Source organism: Dromiciops gliroides, chromosome 3, assembly GCF_019393635.1.
Source record: "Dromiciops gliroides isolate mDroGli1 chromosome 3, mDroGli1.pri, whole genome shotgun sequence".
NCBI lineage: Eukaryota > Metazoa > Chordata > Mammalia > Microbiotheria > Microbiotheriidae > Dromiciops > Dromiciops gliroides.
Genome location: NC_057863.1, coordinates 636,730,514 through 636,746,054, shown reverse-complemented (window position 1 = coordinate 636,746,054; position 15,541 = coordinate 636,730,514). Strand labels below are relative to the sequence as shown.

At 43.1% G+C, this 15,541-nt stretch overlaps 1 protein-coding gene across 1 annotated transcript in view; it reads left to right on the top strand.

Moving 5' to 3' along the window:
* LOC122748176 (tumor necrosis factor receptor superfamily member 14-like) overlaps positions 1–15,541 on the top strand; it is a 39,469-nt gene that overhangs the window by 2,664 nt on the left and 21,264 nt on the right. The window contains exons 2-4 of the mRNA XM_043993861.1: positions 5,219–5,327; positions 8,515–8,640; positions 12,348–12,503. Of these exons, the coding sequence (XP_043849796.1) occupies positions 5,219–5,327; positions 8,515–8,640; positions 12,348–12,503 (391 nt within the window). The remainder of the gene's footprint in view (positions 1–5,218; positions 5,328–8,514; positions 8,641–12,347; positions 12,504–15,541) is intronic.

Sequence of the window (15,541 nt, the reverse complement as noted above, 5' to 3'; positions counted from 1 at the left end):
AACAAGAATTTGGTAAAGAGAGAGAGAAAGGCCTAGATTTCTATCTATTAAAGGGAGAGCACATTTTTAGCTCCCTTCTCCGCCAGCGTCCCCAGGAAAGAGCCCGAGACCGAGCGCCAGTCTCTTCCTTCCTCCTCCCACTAGTCCGCGTCACTTCCTGATGCCAAAGAAAAGACTCCTGGTCTTGCCCTCAAAGACCTTCGCTTCATGGGCAGAACTCTTCTACAGTAAGTATCCAGCAGGTGGCGTTATTCCAATCGTTACAGACATTTGACACTGTGTGATCCTAGGCAAGTCACTTAACCCCAATTGCCTCACCCCAAAAATAAATTAAAATAAATAAATAACTAAATAAATAACTAAATAACTAACTAAATAACTAACTAACTAACTAACTAACTAACTAACTAAATAAATAAATAAATAAATAAATATATTCTTATTATTTCTACATTTCCCAGGTGTGGCCTTATCCTGGGCTGAGATTGGTTACTCAATTTTGGGAGTACTTCATTTTACCTGGCCATATATTTGCATAGCTATATAATAGTTCGTACTTTCATTTGCCGTCTCTTCAAAGACATTCCTCAAAGAAGAAATCAGGACAGCACATGTTCTCTGGAGCTTGGGACTTGCTGATGCCAAGATGTACAGAGATGGTAAAAGCAGACTGCTTGACGGTAAGTATCTGGGTCTGGGAACAGCTGGATAGGGACTGCCTGCCCTCTGTCCTTGCCCCCTTAAAATTTCTTTTTAAAAAATGAAATGAGACTCACATTCTAGGAGAAGAAGGAGGGACGATTGTAGTGTCAACTCTGGAAGTCAGGGAGGAGGATTCAGAGGAAGATATTGAGCCAGCTGGAGAGCCTCTCCCTGTTTTCCTCCCTAATTCCTATTTTTACAATCTTCCGAGTTCCCTCCTCCTCTTCCCCTTACCCAGCCTTTCCGATCCTTTCCCTTCTTCCTAATTCCCTGACACTCAGTGCCTCCTTCCCTCATTCCTCCCTCCCCAATTCCCTCCCACCCTCTCCATGTCCCTAGATTGGAGACAAAAGGAATCCAAAGTCCAGATTCCTTCCTCTTGAATTTAATGGCGGGTGGAGGGGGACAAGACTGGAGGGGGTGCAGGAAATTAGGAAGACATCTAAGGAGAGTTAGATACTGGGTAGGAGTCTATGGCAGTCAGAGGTCACCAATGAAGAGGAGGAAAGGATTTCTGAGGCTAGTGAGTTCAACCACTCCCTTCGGTTGTTGTTGTTAAGTCATATTTCAGTCTGGTGACCCCATTTGGGGTTTTCTTGGCAGAGATACTGAAGCGGTTTGCCACTTCCTTCTCAAGCTCATTTGACATGTAATGATTGGAATGACGCCACCTACTGGAGACTTACTATAGAAAAGCTCCGCCATGAAGGAAGGTCTTTAAAGGCAAAACCATGCATCTTTTTCTTTGGCGTCAGGAAGTGACATTTGCTGGTGGGAGGAATAAGGGGGGAGCCTGGTGCTCTGACTCGCTCTCTTTTCCTGAGGACTCTGGTGGAGAGGGGAGCTAGAAATGTGCTCTCCCTTTAATAGATAGGAATCCAGGCCTTTTCTTCTCTCTTTACCAAATTCTTATTCTCCTTAATAAATGCCTAAAAGTCTAACTCTTGCTAAAGCTTATAATTTATTGGCGACCACTCATTAGATATTTTAGACAGTTAGCTAGAATTTTAGTCTTAACAGACAGATGAGTAAAATGAGACAAAGAGGGTGAAGTAGCCTAGCATCACATAGCTATTAAGTGTCTGAGGCTTGATTTGAACTCAGGTCTTTCTGACTCCAGGACTGGCCCTCCATACACTGAACCATTTAGCATTTTACAGATGAGGAAACTGAGGCACATAAAGCTTAAGTAAATTGCTTGAGGCTACTCAGGCAGAAAAAGCAGAAGAGGCAGAATGTGGCCCCAAGCTTTGGTTCTCTCTCACAACCCCTCAGTCAACTTCACCCTTATCCACTATTGCTCCCTCCCACTCTTCACCCTCTTTCCTTTTTTAGTCTGTTCTAAGGTCTGGGTCATTAGGTACAGAAATGGAAAGGGGGTAAATATGGAAGTGAAGATCAATGAAAAACTGGACCTGGACATAGGGCCTGCACTTGAGACTTCATTGATACAGGCACTGTTCCAGAGGAGGGAAATCCCTCTACTGATATAGAGACAGTCTCTACAATCTATGATCTCAGAGGGCTACCAAGAACACTTAGAGGTTAGCAGACTTGCCCAGGGCCACACTGTCAAGAGGCCATTTTAATTTGGCATTTAAAGTCTCCCAAAGAAGCAAGTGCAGGGCAGAGAACCAGTCTCAAAGTCTAGATGACTCCTGGGTTCAACTGAGGGAACTTGACTGATAGAACACAGCCATGTGTATATGTATGTGTGTATACATGTATGTATGTATGTATGTATGTATGTATGTGTGTATAAATAGAGAGAAAGAGAGAAGGTAAAATATAATGGGAAATGAAGGTGATGTAAAAAAAAACCTATGACAATAATATATATTCTATATTTGAAAATATGAAAATAAGATGTTGGATTAAACAGATCTTTACCCAAATCATTCTAATTAGTTTCCTCCTTCATGGGCTGGGTCTCCTAAACTCTAATGGAAGGATGCAACAACCCGGGCTTAATGCCTTGAGGCTGGAATTCACCTAGATTAGATTCTGTTTATACTCCATACAGAAGAAAGGTCTTTTGTTTGGATGGGGTGCCACCCAAGATTCCAGAGCATGTTCTTAGAGGATTTGGACAATCACAACTATCAACAATGTCCTTCAGAGACTGAGTGGCCTATAGGGGTTGGTCCCTGAATGAGGAAATAAAGGAGAAAATCTTAATCCTAATTAAATTATTGATTATTAATATAACAGAAAATTATGAATTCTCTCAAACTTCTTTATTTTTTGGTTATTTAATTGTTTCAGTTGTATCTGACTCTTCATGATCCCATTTGGGTTTTTCTTTGCAAAGATACTAGAGTGATTTGCCATTCCCTTCTCTAGCTCATTTTACATATAAGGAAACAGAAGGAAACAAGATTAAGTGACTTGCCCAGGATCACACAATAAGGAAGTGTGTGAGGCTGGATTTGAACTCAGGTCTAGGACTGGTACTCTATCTTTTGTACCACTTAGGTGCCTGCCTGACACACAGTAGGTGCTTAATAAATGTTTGTTGATTTGATTTTTCCTTATCTTTCTGAAGATGAGCTTTCTTATCCCCAAAATAAAGGGAGCAGGTTAGAAATTAAAGATTCTTAACTGTTTGAGGGTGTGGGGGGTGGGCAGGGACACCTTTGGCTGTTTGATAAGGTCTATGACTCCTTAACAAACCATGTTTCTAGACACATAAAATAAGAGAAAGAAGGAAAGAAGCACTTAGTAAATGCCCCATTTGTGCAAGAGGTACTGGAATAAACACTTTACCTCATTTTACATTCCCTGTCCTTCAGCTCCTCCTTGGAGAGAAACACTTGTGGCTGTCTTAGGTGGAGCACATTTGAGAAGTGGAGGCAAGAATTCCTCTGTAGTGCCAACTGGAAGGGATTTCACCTACCAAGTACCCTCTGCATGGCCTCAGGTTCTGATCAGGCTCCTGATAGACAATCCTGCAATATCACTTGGAGAAGAGCAGAGAGGATGAAGTCAGGAAGACCTAAATTTGAATCCTGCCTCACACATTTACTAGATTGACCTTCCAGCCTTGGTTTCCCTACCTGCAAAATCGGTATAATAGTAGCACCTCCTTAACAGAGTTGTTGTAAGACTCAAATGAAAAGTGTGCAAAGCTCTCTGGGAACCTTTAAAGTGCTTCATTGGTTGTGAATTAATCATGATTAAAATCATATCTGCATCCATGTCCTTCTCTTCTCCACCCTAGTATTCCAAGGTTTCTGCTTCTTAAAGTCACAGATGGGTTGGACACACTATCTCTTAGATATTAGACTACAGGAACCCAGGTCTAGAGCTGGAAGGGATTGAGAGAAAAGATTATATTTGGACTCTTCTCAGAGCCCTACAGCTTTGTGGCCCAAGCCTCCCAGTAAGGGGGCCCCTCGGCACACAAGGCTCTGAGGAACTGAGGCTGCTCCTGGGCCTTAGGTTCAAGCAGGGCATGAAGAAGAGCCTGGCTTTTGTGGGAGTCGAGAGGGGATGGGAGTTCACCTTGAGGTGCCCGAGGTGATCCCCACATGACTCAGACCTCAAGCCCTGACTTGAATTTTGTTTTGAAAGGTTATGTTTACACAAGCACTGTTTAGTGGGGAATGGGGACATTCCAGCAGAGAGTTGGGGCCTAAAGCCACAATCTGATTGGTCGGCAAACAGAGCAATCTGATTGGTCAAACCCCAAGACTGGTTTTCTTTCCTGAAGAGTTATGTATGTTAACTCAGTATTGTTCTGAGGCAGAGCTGACACTCTTGACCAGAATAGGTTAAGGCCTAGTATTGTTGTTTGTAAAATCTGATTGGTCAACTGGTACCACCTGAGTAGTTTCTAGCACTGTGATTCGTTCACTCGGTACAATTTGATTGGTTGTTATTGTTATGCTGTATGTTGATGGGGGGAAGTATGTAAATGAGGGGCAATGGAATGCCTTAATATGATTGGTTGGAGGGGACCCCTTGCAGGGTATAAATACAGGTGAGGGACCTCACTTCAGTGCACTCTCCTGCACATTCAGAAGAGTGCCCATCTTCCTGAGGATGAATAAAGCCTTCACTCACCAACTGCTGCCTGCTTGGAATTTTTGAACAGCGACCTGCTAGCAACACTAGGGCTGATAACACTAGAGCTGTGCAACACTATGAATGGTTAGCTGCATTTCTAACAGGATCTTGAAGGCCTTCAAGTCCAATCTGCTCATTTTATAGATGAGGAAACTGAGACCAAGAAAGGTTAGATGACTTGTCCAGGGTAGCACAGTTAGTAAGTGCCTGAGGTAGGATTCCAATTCAGATCTTCTGGCTCACATTCTTGTGCATTTTCAGTTACATTGTGCTGTCTCTCAATCTCCTCATTTTACAAATGGGAAACTGAGGCCCCAAGGGAGTAAGTGGCTAGCATGAGGTCATCCAGCCAGTGAGTGACAGGGTCAAGTTTAGGGCCCAGTCTGCCTGATACCCTGGCTAATGCTGTCTCCCTTGCCCATATTACCTCCTTCTTCCTTTTTACAAGATATTTAGAATTTTCATGATTACTCAACTTATCCACCTCAATGAGGCACTGGAGTGTGAGGAAAGAAAGTACAAGATGGATGGGCAGTGCTGCTCCCCTTGCCATGCAGGTAGGCCACATGGTTTTTTTCTCCAGAATAAATCAATTTCTTGCTCAGCTAAATGCCTCCGGTCCCAGGCTCTTTCCTTTCTTCATGTATCTATTCAAATTCCAGAACCCTAGAATCTCAGAGCTTAGAGGGACCATGGAGGGCATCTAAGACCAATCTCTTTCCCAACATAAGAATCTCTTCTTGAATACTTTAGGGAAGAGAAGGTTCACTACCCATCACTACCTAGCTATTCTTATTGATGGACAGGATGAAGTTACTCAACCAGCAGGATTATGGAATGCCTCTTGCACACGTAGTCTAGAGTTAGGTTGTCTAAGTCTTTAAGGGTTTTAATGCAGGATTGTCTGGGTTGGATGGAGGGAAACTGGGTGGTCACTGAGGTAAGAGAGGGGAAAGAGAGAAGTCCTCCAGGGCACATCTCTGATTTCTTCTGCCTTCCCCATGGGCTTCAGAGCCAGGTGGGCACGGAACACTTTCTCAGAAAGTGCTGATTACTGGAGTGACTCGTCAGCTTTGTCCAGAGCACTGATTCCATTCAACTCATCATAACCCCCCATTCCTGTCAAGGGTTTTCTCCATCACTTGGAGATGTCATGTCCATGACACTGTGACATCCATTCACTTGAAGTCATTCTCTCTTCCTCATCCTCACACCTCAGAGCTACTCAATCAGTTGCCAAGTCCTGTCCATTTTATCTCCACATCTTTCACATTCACACACAAAGTGATCCCATACAGGCTCCTTCCTAGTTCAAGCCCTTGGGAGTTCTCATCTGGGCAAGAGCCTCTGAATTGGTCTCCCTGCTTCCAGTCTCTCCCTTCTCCAAAGTCTCCTCTTCACATATTATATTCCCCTGGTAGAATGAAATCTCCTTGAGGGCAGAGACTGTTTCTGTTTTTTTGTCTTTTTTGTTGTTCAGTGATGTTTGACTCTACATATCCCATCTGGGGTTTTCTTGGCAAAGATACTGGAGTGGTTTGCATTTCCTTCTCCAGCTCGTTTAACAGATGAGGAAATGGAGGCAAACAGGGCTAAGTGGCTTGCCCAGGGTCACTCAGCTAGTAAGTATCTGAGGCTAGATTTGAACCCAGGTATTCCTTATTCCAGGTCCAGTGCTCTATCCACTCTGTCACCTACCTACTCAGATGAACTCTTATAGAAAGAGAGTGCTTATTAAGTTTCTGTTGTATTTAATTGTCACCTGTGTCCCATTAAGGGTTATTAAGGGATCCCCTGATCTTGACTTTTTGAATTGCCACATTTTCCAGAAACACTGGACCTATAAGAGGACCTGATTGTATCAAGGACGAGGCTCCCCCTGAGCTGCCATAACACACCCCAAGCTGGACTCCCTGCGTGTCCTTGGGAGATGACAGACACCAGCCAGTGTGTGGCAGGCTGGGATAATTCTTGTGCAGTTGGGGTCCTTTGAAGATAAGAGGACCCTCCTATCATCATAGTCTAGCAGTTCCCAAGGGAAAAGAATGAGACTTTTGCTACCACCTTGCTCCTCCCCATGGGGTCTCCTCTTTTTTCCCACCTTTGCTGCACATTTCCCCCTCTCATGCCATGCCCCTTCCTGGTATCCCCATCCTTCTGCTATTACAAAAATGTAAACGTCTGTAAAAAGTGGGAATCCCTTGAGTTCCACCTGCACGTTCATTTCTCTTGTAATAAGCCTGGTTTTCACATGTCTCAGGACATTGACAGTGCTTAGAAAAGCTATTCTGGGTAAACTAAAGCTCATAACCTTGGATCCTGCTTCTTGTATCTCCACCTTCACCCTCCCACAAACATTACCCCACCCCCTTGTGTTTTCCCTGTTTCCCCATGGCAGTGACCACTGAGACCAGCCCAGAGAGGGCCTCAGGTTCCTGTCTTAGCCTAAATTTAGTGCACGTCACAGTGGGATGGGATCTTAGGAAACAGTTTGACTCCTGGCACACCCCACCCCCCCATTCACTACTTGTGTGACCCTGGCCCAATCATTTAGTTTCCTCATCTATAAATTGAGGAGATAGGACTAGGTGACCTCTAACATTCTGTGTCCTAAAGGTGTTTTCCTAGCTCTGAATCCTATGTTCTGAGATCCATCCTCCCTCTGACATTCAATACTCTGAGGTCCTTCTTAGCTCTGACATTCTGGTTTCTAAGGTCCTTCCTAATTCTGATATTCTCTGTTCTAAGAGCCCCCCCCCCTAACATTCTGTCTTCTGAGATTGCCCTCCCATGTCTGAATCCTATGATCTGATGTCACTTCTACCTCTAAATCCTATGTTCTAAGGTCCTTCCCAGCTCTGACATTCTATCTCCTGGACTTCTATTTAATTCTGGCATTCTAAATTCTTGTTCTTGTACTCTTTAAATTATTGGGGGTGTCAGCCTGGGTTTTCTAAAATATTGATACTTATAAATTAATGGCCATTGCACCAGTTTTGGCAGAAAGCATTTATTATCAATTAATATCACATATTATTAAAGTATTGACTGCATGTCTCCCTGACTTCTGCACTAGTCCCAGGCTTACAGGCCTAAACAATTACATACCCAGCATATTGAACCAAGAGGGCAAGGAGAGTGCAAAGGGAGAGTCCCAGGAAGAAGAGAGCAAGCCCCTTGCGATGCAGTCTTTTTCCTCTTTTCAGCAGAGCTGGCTTCTTACACACTGATCGAAGCTAAGTGGCTAGCATCATTCAATTCCATTGGTTGATGTGACATGAGGGTGGTCCATATTAAAATGACCTCTACTGAGATAACATCTGGGTCCAATGGGAGACTGACCTCCTGAGGGCAAAGTCTCCATTTCTACTGTAGGGCCCTGCACAGCATTAGAACTTAAGTTTATCTAAAGTCTCCTGAAGTGAACCTTCCAAAGTGGAGGATAAGGAAAGGCTAGAACTGATTCCCTGCCCACCCTCCCCGCAAGAAATCCATTATTAAGAATTCTTTTCTCACATTCTGAGGTTTCAGTTTGGACAGTCTGGGTTCTATGCCTCTGTGGGATTCTCATGGTAAACCATCCTAGGTTTCATAGGTGGCCTTAGAAGATTCCTGGGTCTGGCCTAGGGTGTGTAGATGGCAGTGTCAGGCTGGTACTTGGGGAGAGGGGGACAGGAGTGGAGGGGCTCCTGCAGGGAAGGGTCCTGTGCCATGTTCTTGATGCTGTCTCTTTGATGCCATTAGGTTTCAGGCTTAATAAGTCATGCGATATAAGGCGACCAACCATGTGTGTGGTTTGCAATCCTGGGACCTACACAGCACAGCAGAATGTCATGAAGGAGTGTCTCCAGTGTAAAGTCTGTGACCCTGGTAAGAAGCTCTTTAGAGGCCTTGACCTTACCCCACTTTCCCCCTTAAGTCCAGGTGGCTCAGGGCAGCATCAAGCTGGGGAAGGGAGTGTGTCTTCCTATTGGTGGTGGGATGAGGCAGAGAGAAGGCAGGTGAATGCTGAGTGATGAAGCTGGTCCTGCTGCCCATCTCATCCACTTTGGCTCTCAGTATTCTGGAACTTGGACTTCTCTATTTGAAAAGGCTTTTTTTTCATAATGGAGAAATCTTCTTAAGCATGTGTGATCTCTTGACAGTGTAAAGTACTGGGGACTTTCCTTGTTCTTCTTCCTCCTCCCCCCTTTCCCCTTTTCTTCTCCCCTTAGGAACTGTCCACCTGCTCCCCTCAGGGTCTCTCACCTCCCTAACCCCTAGGGAAGGGATCACAAGATAACAGATCTAGAGTTGAAGGAGATCATAGAAGCCTTCTCATGGAGGACTCTCATCATACTGAAGAAACTGACCCCAGAGAAGTTGTGACTTGTCCAAGGTCACAAGGCAACAAATAGAAGAGTCAGGATTTGGACTCAGGTTCCATGGCTGCAAGTTAAGCACTTGCTCACAGCTTTTCATCTTCCCCTCCTCCAGTTTCAGACATATCCTTTTTAGAGTCTGAAAAGGTTTTCATCCCCAATACTGACACCAGGTGATGCATTGGGAAGAGCCCTAGATGAGAAGTCAGGGAACCTGGGGTCAAATCCTAGCTCTGCCCTTTACTAATTGTATGGTTTGGGGCAAGCCAGTAAGTGAATATTCATTAAGCACCTATTATGTGTCAAGCACTGTGGGAAGTGTGGGGGACATCAAGAAAAACCCTTGAGAAGCTCAGTTTAATGGGAGAAAGATCATAAAACAACTCTGTACAAAAGCAATATAGGCAGGATAAACTGGAGATAATCTTAAGGGGAGGAACCAGCATTAAGGTAAATCAGGAGAAAGTGACTAACCTTTCTGGGCTTCCATCTGCTTATCCTTAAAATGAGAGGGTTCCTTCCAGCTCTAAATCTCTTCTCTATGCACTTGACGAGGAGATTTGAGTGCTGGTAGCTAAATTGTACAGTAGATAGAGTGCTAGGTCTGCAGTCATGAAGACCTGAGTTCAAATCTGACCTCAGATGTTTCTAGATTTGTGACCTTGAGAATCTCTTACCTTTGGTCTGCCTCAGTTACCTCAACTGTAAAATGGGGACAATAACAGCACCTACCTCCCTCTCTATTGTGCAGATCAAATGAGTTGATAGCTGTTAGCACAGTGCTTGGCACTTGGTCATCTAACTGAGAGCCAGTGTGGTTTCAGAAAGGGCCAAGGAATGGTAGATATGGTGTTTGCTTCCTACCAACTCCAGAAGAAATGCCAGGAGCAGAACAGAGGCCTGTATATATCTGATCATGGCCTTTGGTAATATCAGTTCTAAGGGTTTATGGAAAATTATGTCAAAATCTAGTTGCCAGGAGAAGTCCTTCAGTATCAATACATCAGTTTTATGATGGCATGCTTCTCTGAGTTCTGGATAATGGATGATTCTCTTTCACTTTCCCAGTCACCAGTGGAGTAAAGGAAGGCTGTGTGCCTTAATTTCTCCCATGATTTTTAGTACAATGTTTTCAGCATGTTTGCCTTCAACAAGGAAAAAACAAGGTCAGCTCCCACATTGATGGTAAATTATTTAACCTCAAAAGGCTACAAGTCAAAAATAAAATAGAGGGAGAGTTGATGCAAAATTTTTTTGTTCACAGATGATTATGCACTCAATGCAATCTTTGAAGCTGAGATGCAACAACATATGGATCAGTTCTCTGTTGATTGTGCTAATTTTGGCCTAATGATTAACACAAAGAAAACACAGGTTCTCCACCAGCCAGCTCTATCCCATCTATACATGGAACCATTGGTTCCAGCAAACAAAGACATTTTGTACATTGGCAGTGTGCTATGGAGGGATGTCCGCATAGATGATGAAGTTGATGCATTCAGCTTAGTGTTTGGGAGGCTCCAAAGGAAAGAGTGGAAGAGGTATTAGGCTGTCTACCAAACTGAACGTCTACAGAGCCATTGTGCTGACCTCATTGTTGTATTCCTGTGAAACCTGGATAATCAACCAGCACCATGCCAGGAAAATTAATCACTTCCATTTGAATTGTCTTAGGAAGATTCTGAAAATCACCTGGCAGGATAAGGTACCAGACAATGAGGTCCTTTTATGAGCTAACCTGCCAGCACTCTACTCAGATGGGCTGACCACATTGTTTGAATGCCAAAAATACTTTTTGCCTAAAGGACCATTTTATGGAAAACTCCCCAAAGGGAGGGGCTCCCATGGAGGTCTGTCTTAACTGAGAGGAAGTGAAAAATTAGGCTGCACATGTAGAATATTGTTTCCTTGAGGGCAGGAACTCTTCTGTTTTGTCTTGGTAGCTCATCCTCAACACAAAACTTTGTACTTTCTTCTTTTTCTTTTTTGGAACTCGATCAGTGTGGGAGTGTGTGTGGGGAACCAGGCCTTTGATTTTACTTATCTAAGGAAGAAAATTCCTATCAAGGTATGTGGGCACCTTGTCTACAACTCATGGTCTCAGAGTAGCCTGAAGGACCTGTCCAGGATCTCTCAGCCATAAAGGATCTGGGGCAGCAGTGGAGCCCAAAGCTGGATGGTTCACCTCAGGTTGCTCTCTCACAGGAGTGTTCCAAGCACAGGCTAGGTCACCCTTGGTTGGGAGTGATAGAGAAACATTCTTGTTTACAATTGAGTCAAACTAGACAGCCTCTGAGATATTGCTGCTGCTCTTCAGAATCTCCTAGTCTGGGTGAAGAGGGAAAGACCAACATAAATGATGCAGTCAGCACATAAGGTCCTGTGCAAAGGGCTGTCATCAAAGGCCATGTATTTCATGTCCCAAGTCATCCTGGACTGCTCACTAACTCTTGCTCTCCATATCCAATCTGTGTAAAAAGCTTGGTGATTTCTCCTTTGCAGCATCTCCCAAATATGCCCCGTTCTCTCTTCTGACATTGGGTCCTCCCTGGTGCAGACCCTCTTCTCCTCACACTGAATTATTGCAATAGATCAGGGTGGGTGGCTGTCTGTCTGCCTCATCTCTCCCTCCTACAATCCATCCTCCATTCAGCCATCAAAATGATTTTCCTGAAGCACAGGTCCAAACATGTCACCATGCTACTCAATAAACTTCAGTAGCTCCCTAACTTTCTGTATCAAATCCAAAATCTTCATAGCCCTTCATAACCTATCCCCTCCTACCTTTCCAATCCTAGTATACCTTACACCCTCTTCCCCTATTCCACATATGCACTGTGATCCAGTGACACTGGCCTCCTTCTTCTTCCCAGCTGGGTATTTTCCCTGCCCAGAATTCTTTCTGTCCTCACCTGTGCCTCAAGACTTCTCTGGCTTCCTTCAAATCCTAGCTAAAATCCCACCTTCTACAAGAAGGCAATCCTATGCCCCCTTAAGTCTAGTGTCTTTCCTCTATTGATCATCTCCAATTTATCCTGATTGTATTTTATTTGTACATACTCATTTGCATGCCGTTACACCCATTGGAGTGTGAGCTCCTTGAAAGCAGAGACTATCTTTGCCTTTTTTTTTGTAATGTGTGTCCTGAACATAGTAGGTCCTTAATAAATGTTGACTGACTGACTGACTGACCTATTGTCTTGCTTTTTCTTTCAGAATTTGGATTAGTGACCAAAAAGGAATGTTCATCTACATCCAACACTGTGTGTAGCTGTTCTCCAGGCTATTTCTGTGCTGACATGAAAGATGATAACTGTGATATGTGTGTGGCTCACCGAATTTGCAGTCCTGGGCAATTTGTAAAGTCTAGAGGTGAGCCTGCTTCTTCACCACCCACCTAGGGACAGAGAACTATGATTGCTTCAGGCTGCTGCACTGGAAACCTGAGAAATTCCCAGCCTTCCCTCAGCTCTGGCTGCCACCCTGGAGGTAGTTGTGGTGCAGTGGGAAGATGGTTGGTTCTGGTGTGAGAGGGCTTGGGCTTACAGCTCAGCTTTGCCCTTACTGTCCATGTGATACTGGCTGTCAGTTTCCTCATCTGTAAAATAAGGGAGTTGGATAATATTACCTGCAAAGTTTCTTCCAGATGGAAATTTATCATTCCATTATAATGAAGGTTTGAGGTCTTCTGTCTTATCTTCATGGACCTCAGACAATTTGAGGCAAATGTGGAATCAGGCAGAACTGGGAAAAGTCAACCAAGGTCTCCCCACTTGTGTCCTCCTCCACTGTGCTTTGGTGGTAAAAAGTGACTCTGAATCTTTGTTTTATCTTTTTAAAGGAAAAAAATTATCGACAAAGACCTATTTTTTCTCCTTCCTGGAAATGAAAGAGAAAACCAAAAACCTTTATAGCAAATTTTGTGTGTACTCAAACAAAGTACATTCATGCATTGGCCATGTCCAAAGAGAATAGGTGTCTCCACTGGCACCATGAGTCCATCAACTCTGCCTCAGGAGGGTGGGTAGCATGCTTAAACAGGAGTCCTCCAGAAAGTCTTTCAAAGTTGTTTGTCTTCACAATATTGTTCTTACTGTATAAGTTCTTCTGCTGGTTGTGCTCGCTTCACTCTGCATCAGTTTGTATGAGTTTCCCCATATTTCACTAAAATAATTTCATTATTTCTTATCATCTATTCCCTTGCATTCATGCACCATAATTTGTTCAGCCATTTCCCTATTAGTGGACACACACTTATTTTCCAATTGTTTGTCCACAGAAAAATGTAGCCCATTAATATTTTTGTATGTATAGTCCTTTTCCTCTTTTTTTATCTTTTTGGAGGTATAGGATTAGTAGTGGTATCAGAGAGTAAAAAAGGGTTGCAAAACTTAATAATTTTGGGGATACTGTTCCAAATTACTTTCCAGAATGCCTGGACCAAGTCAGCTCCACCAGAAGTACGTCAATATACCTGTTTTCCCAATGTCCCTCCAGCATATGCCGTTTTCCCTTTTTGTCAGTCTTGGCATTTTGATGGATATGACCTGGAAACTCAGAGTTGCTTTAATTTGTATTTCTCTAATTATTAGCAATTTAGAGAAGTTTCAAAAAATATGACTATGAATAGCTTGGATTTCTTCCTTTGAAAACTGCTTATTCCTATCATTTCACCATTTGGTATTTGGAGAATGGCTCTTATTCTTATACATTTGAATCAGTTTGGTATATATCTTCTAATGAGAGGTTGTGTTTTTTAAAATTTTTTTTTGGTTGGGCAATAAGGGTTAAGCGATTTGCTGAAGGTCACACAGCTAGTAAGTGTCAAGTGTCTGAGGCAGGATTTGAACTCAGGTCCTCCTGACTCCGTGGCCAGTGTTCTATCCACTGCACCACCTTGCTGCCTCCTAATGAGAGTTTTATCAGAGAAACTTGCTGCAAAGACCAGCCCCCTGCCACACATACCTGCTTGCCTTCTCATTTTAGCTGTACTGGTTTTATTTGTGCAAAACACTTTCAATTTTATATAATCAAAATTATCCATTTTATCTTCTATGATCATCCTTCTCCCTTATTCAGTCATAAACTTTTCTCCTATCTACTGCTCTGATTGGTAATTTATTCACTGTTCCTATTATTGGTTTATGATTTGCCCCTGGGTTCTTGAAGGTAACTCCCCAAAGAGATAAAATTCTGCTTAGTTGGAGGTTTCTGAAAGAGGATCAGAGGTCTGGATGGATTTCTGGAGGTCTGTTTTCTGAGGACCTGACTACTTAAGTACAGAGGGACTTAGCCCCATATTGGCCTTGGGAGATGGATGTTTGAGATACAACTCTGAAAGGCCATCTGCTAAAATAGAGGGGATCACAAGCAGCACTCATGGAAAGAGGACCCAAGCTGTCCAAATTGAAGATCCTTTAAATATTGAAGGAGAAATCTGCATGGCCAATTAAGCTACTTTACCTCTCTGGGCCTCAGTAAGATTCAATGATCTCTAAGGTCCTTTCTACATCTAACACCATGATCCTGTAAGTGGGCAAAATCATTCGTATCGTTTCAGTTAACTAAAATAATAATAAGCATTTTCATAGCACTACCATGTGTCAGACACTAAGCTCAGTGATTTACAAATGTTATCTGGGAAGCAGGTGCTTTCATATCCCCCTTTTTCAGTAGGGGAAAACACCAAAGAGGGTAAGTGACTTGCTCAGGGTCATATAGCTAGTACTTGTCTGAAGCTGGATTTGGGCTAAAATCTCCCAAACTTCAGGCCATTGTGCCATCCACTGAACTGCCTAGCTGATACATGTCAATCTCTAGCTTCTTTGCAGAAGTGGGGACTATATCTATGAAACACTACACATAATGTTACACTTTTTTTATATTTTCATTAATTTGCTGGCCTGTTATTGTTTCTTTTCCTTTTAAAAGATTCTATATTAGAAGAGATGGTTCTCTGGGAAAAAGAAGACGATAAGGAAGTCAGCCTGAACTGCTCTCCCAAGAGCTGATTGTTAAATTTTCAGTATGAGTATTGGCACCTCAGAAATGGGCCAACATATAAATCAGGGCTTAATGTATTGCTTTGTCATTTGCTTGGATTTAAGAAAGTGATGGGGGAAATGTTAGTAATGTCAATGAAACATTAAAAACATAAAAATGTGCCCCAGCTTCCTTTTTTCCCCCCAAAGAGTTGATAAACATTTACTAGTAAGGGGAATAAAGCATTGCTATAATATAGGAGATGCAAAAACAAAAAATATTTTTAAAAAGTCAAGTTCTTGCCTTAAGCCTGGGAAGTATGTCATAGAGTTGTCCCCAATACTCTTTGTTCTGACACAACTTCCAGGGAAGGGACCAACCAACCCAGGGGCCACAGTTCTAGCAGCCATGTTTTGCTCTCATCCTAT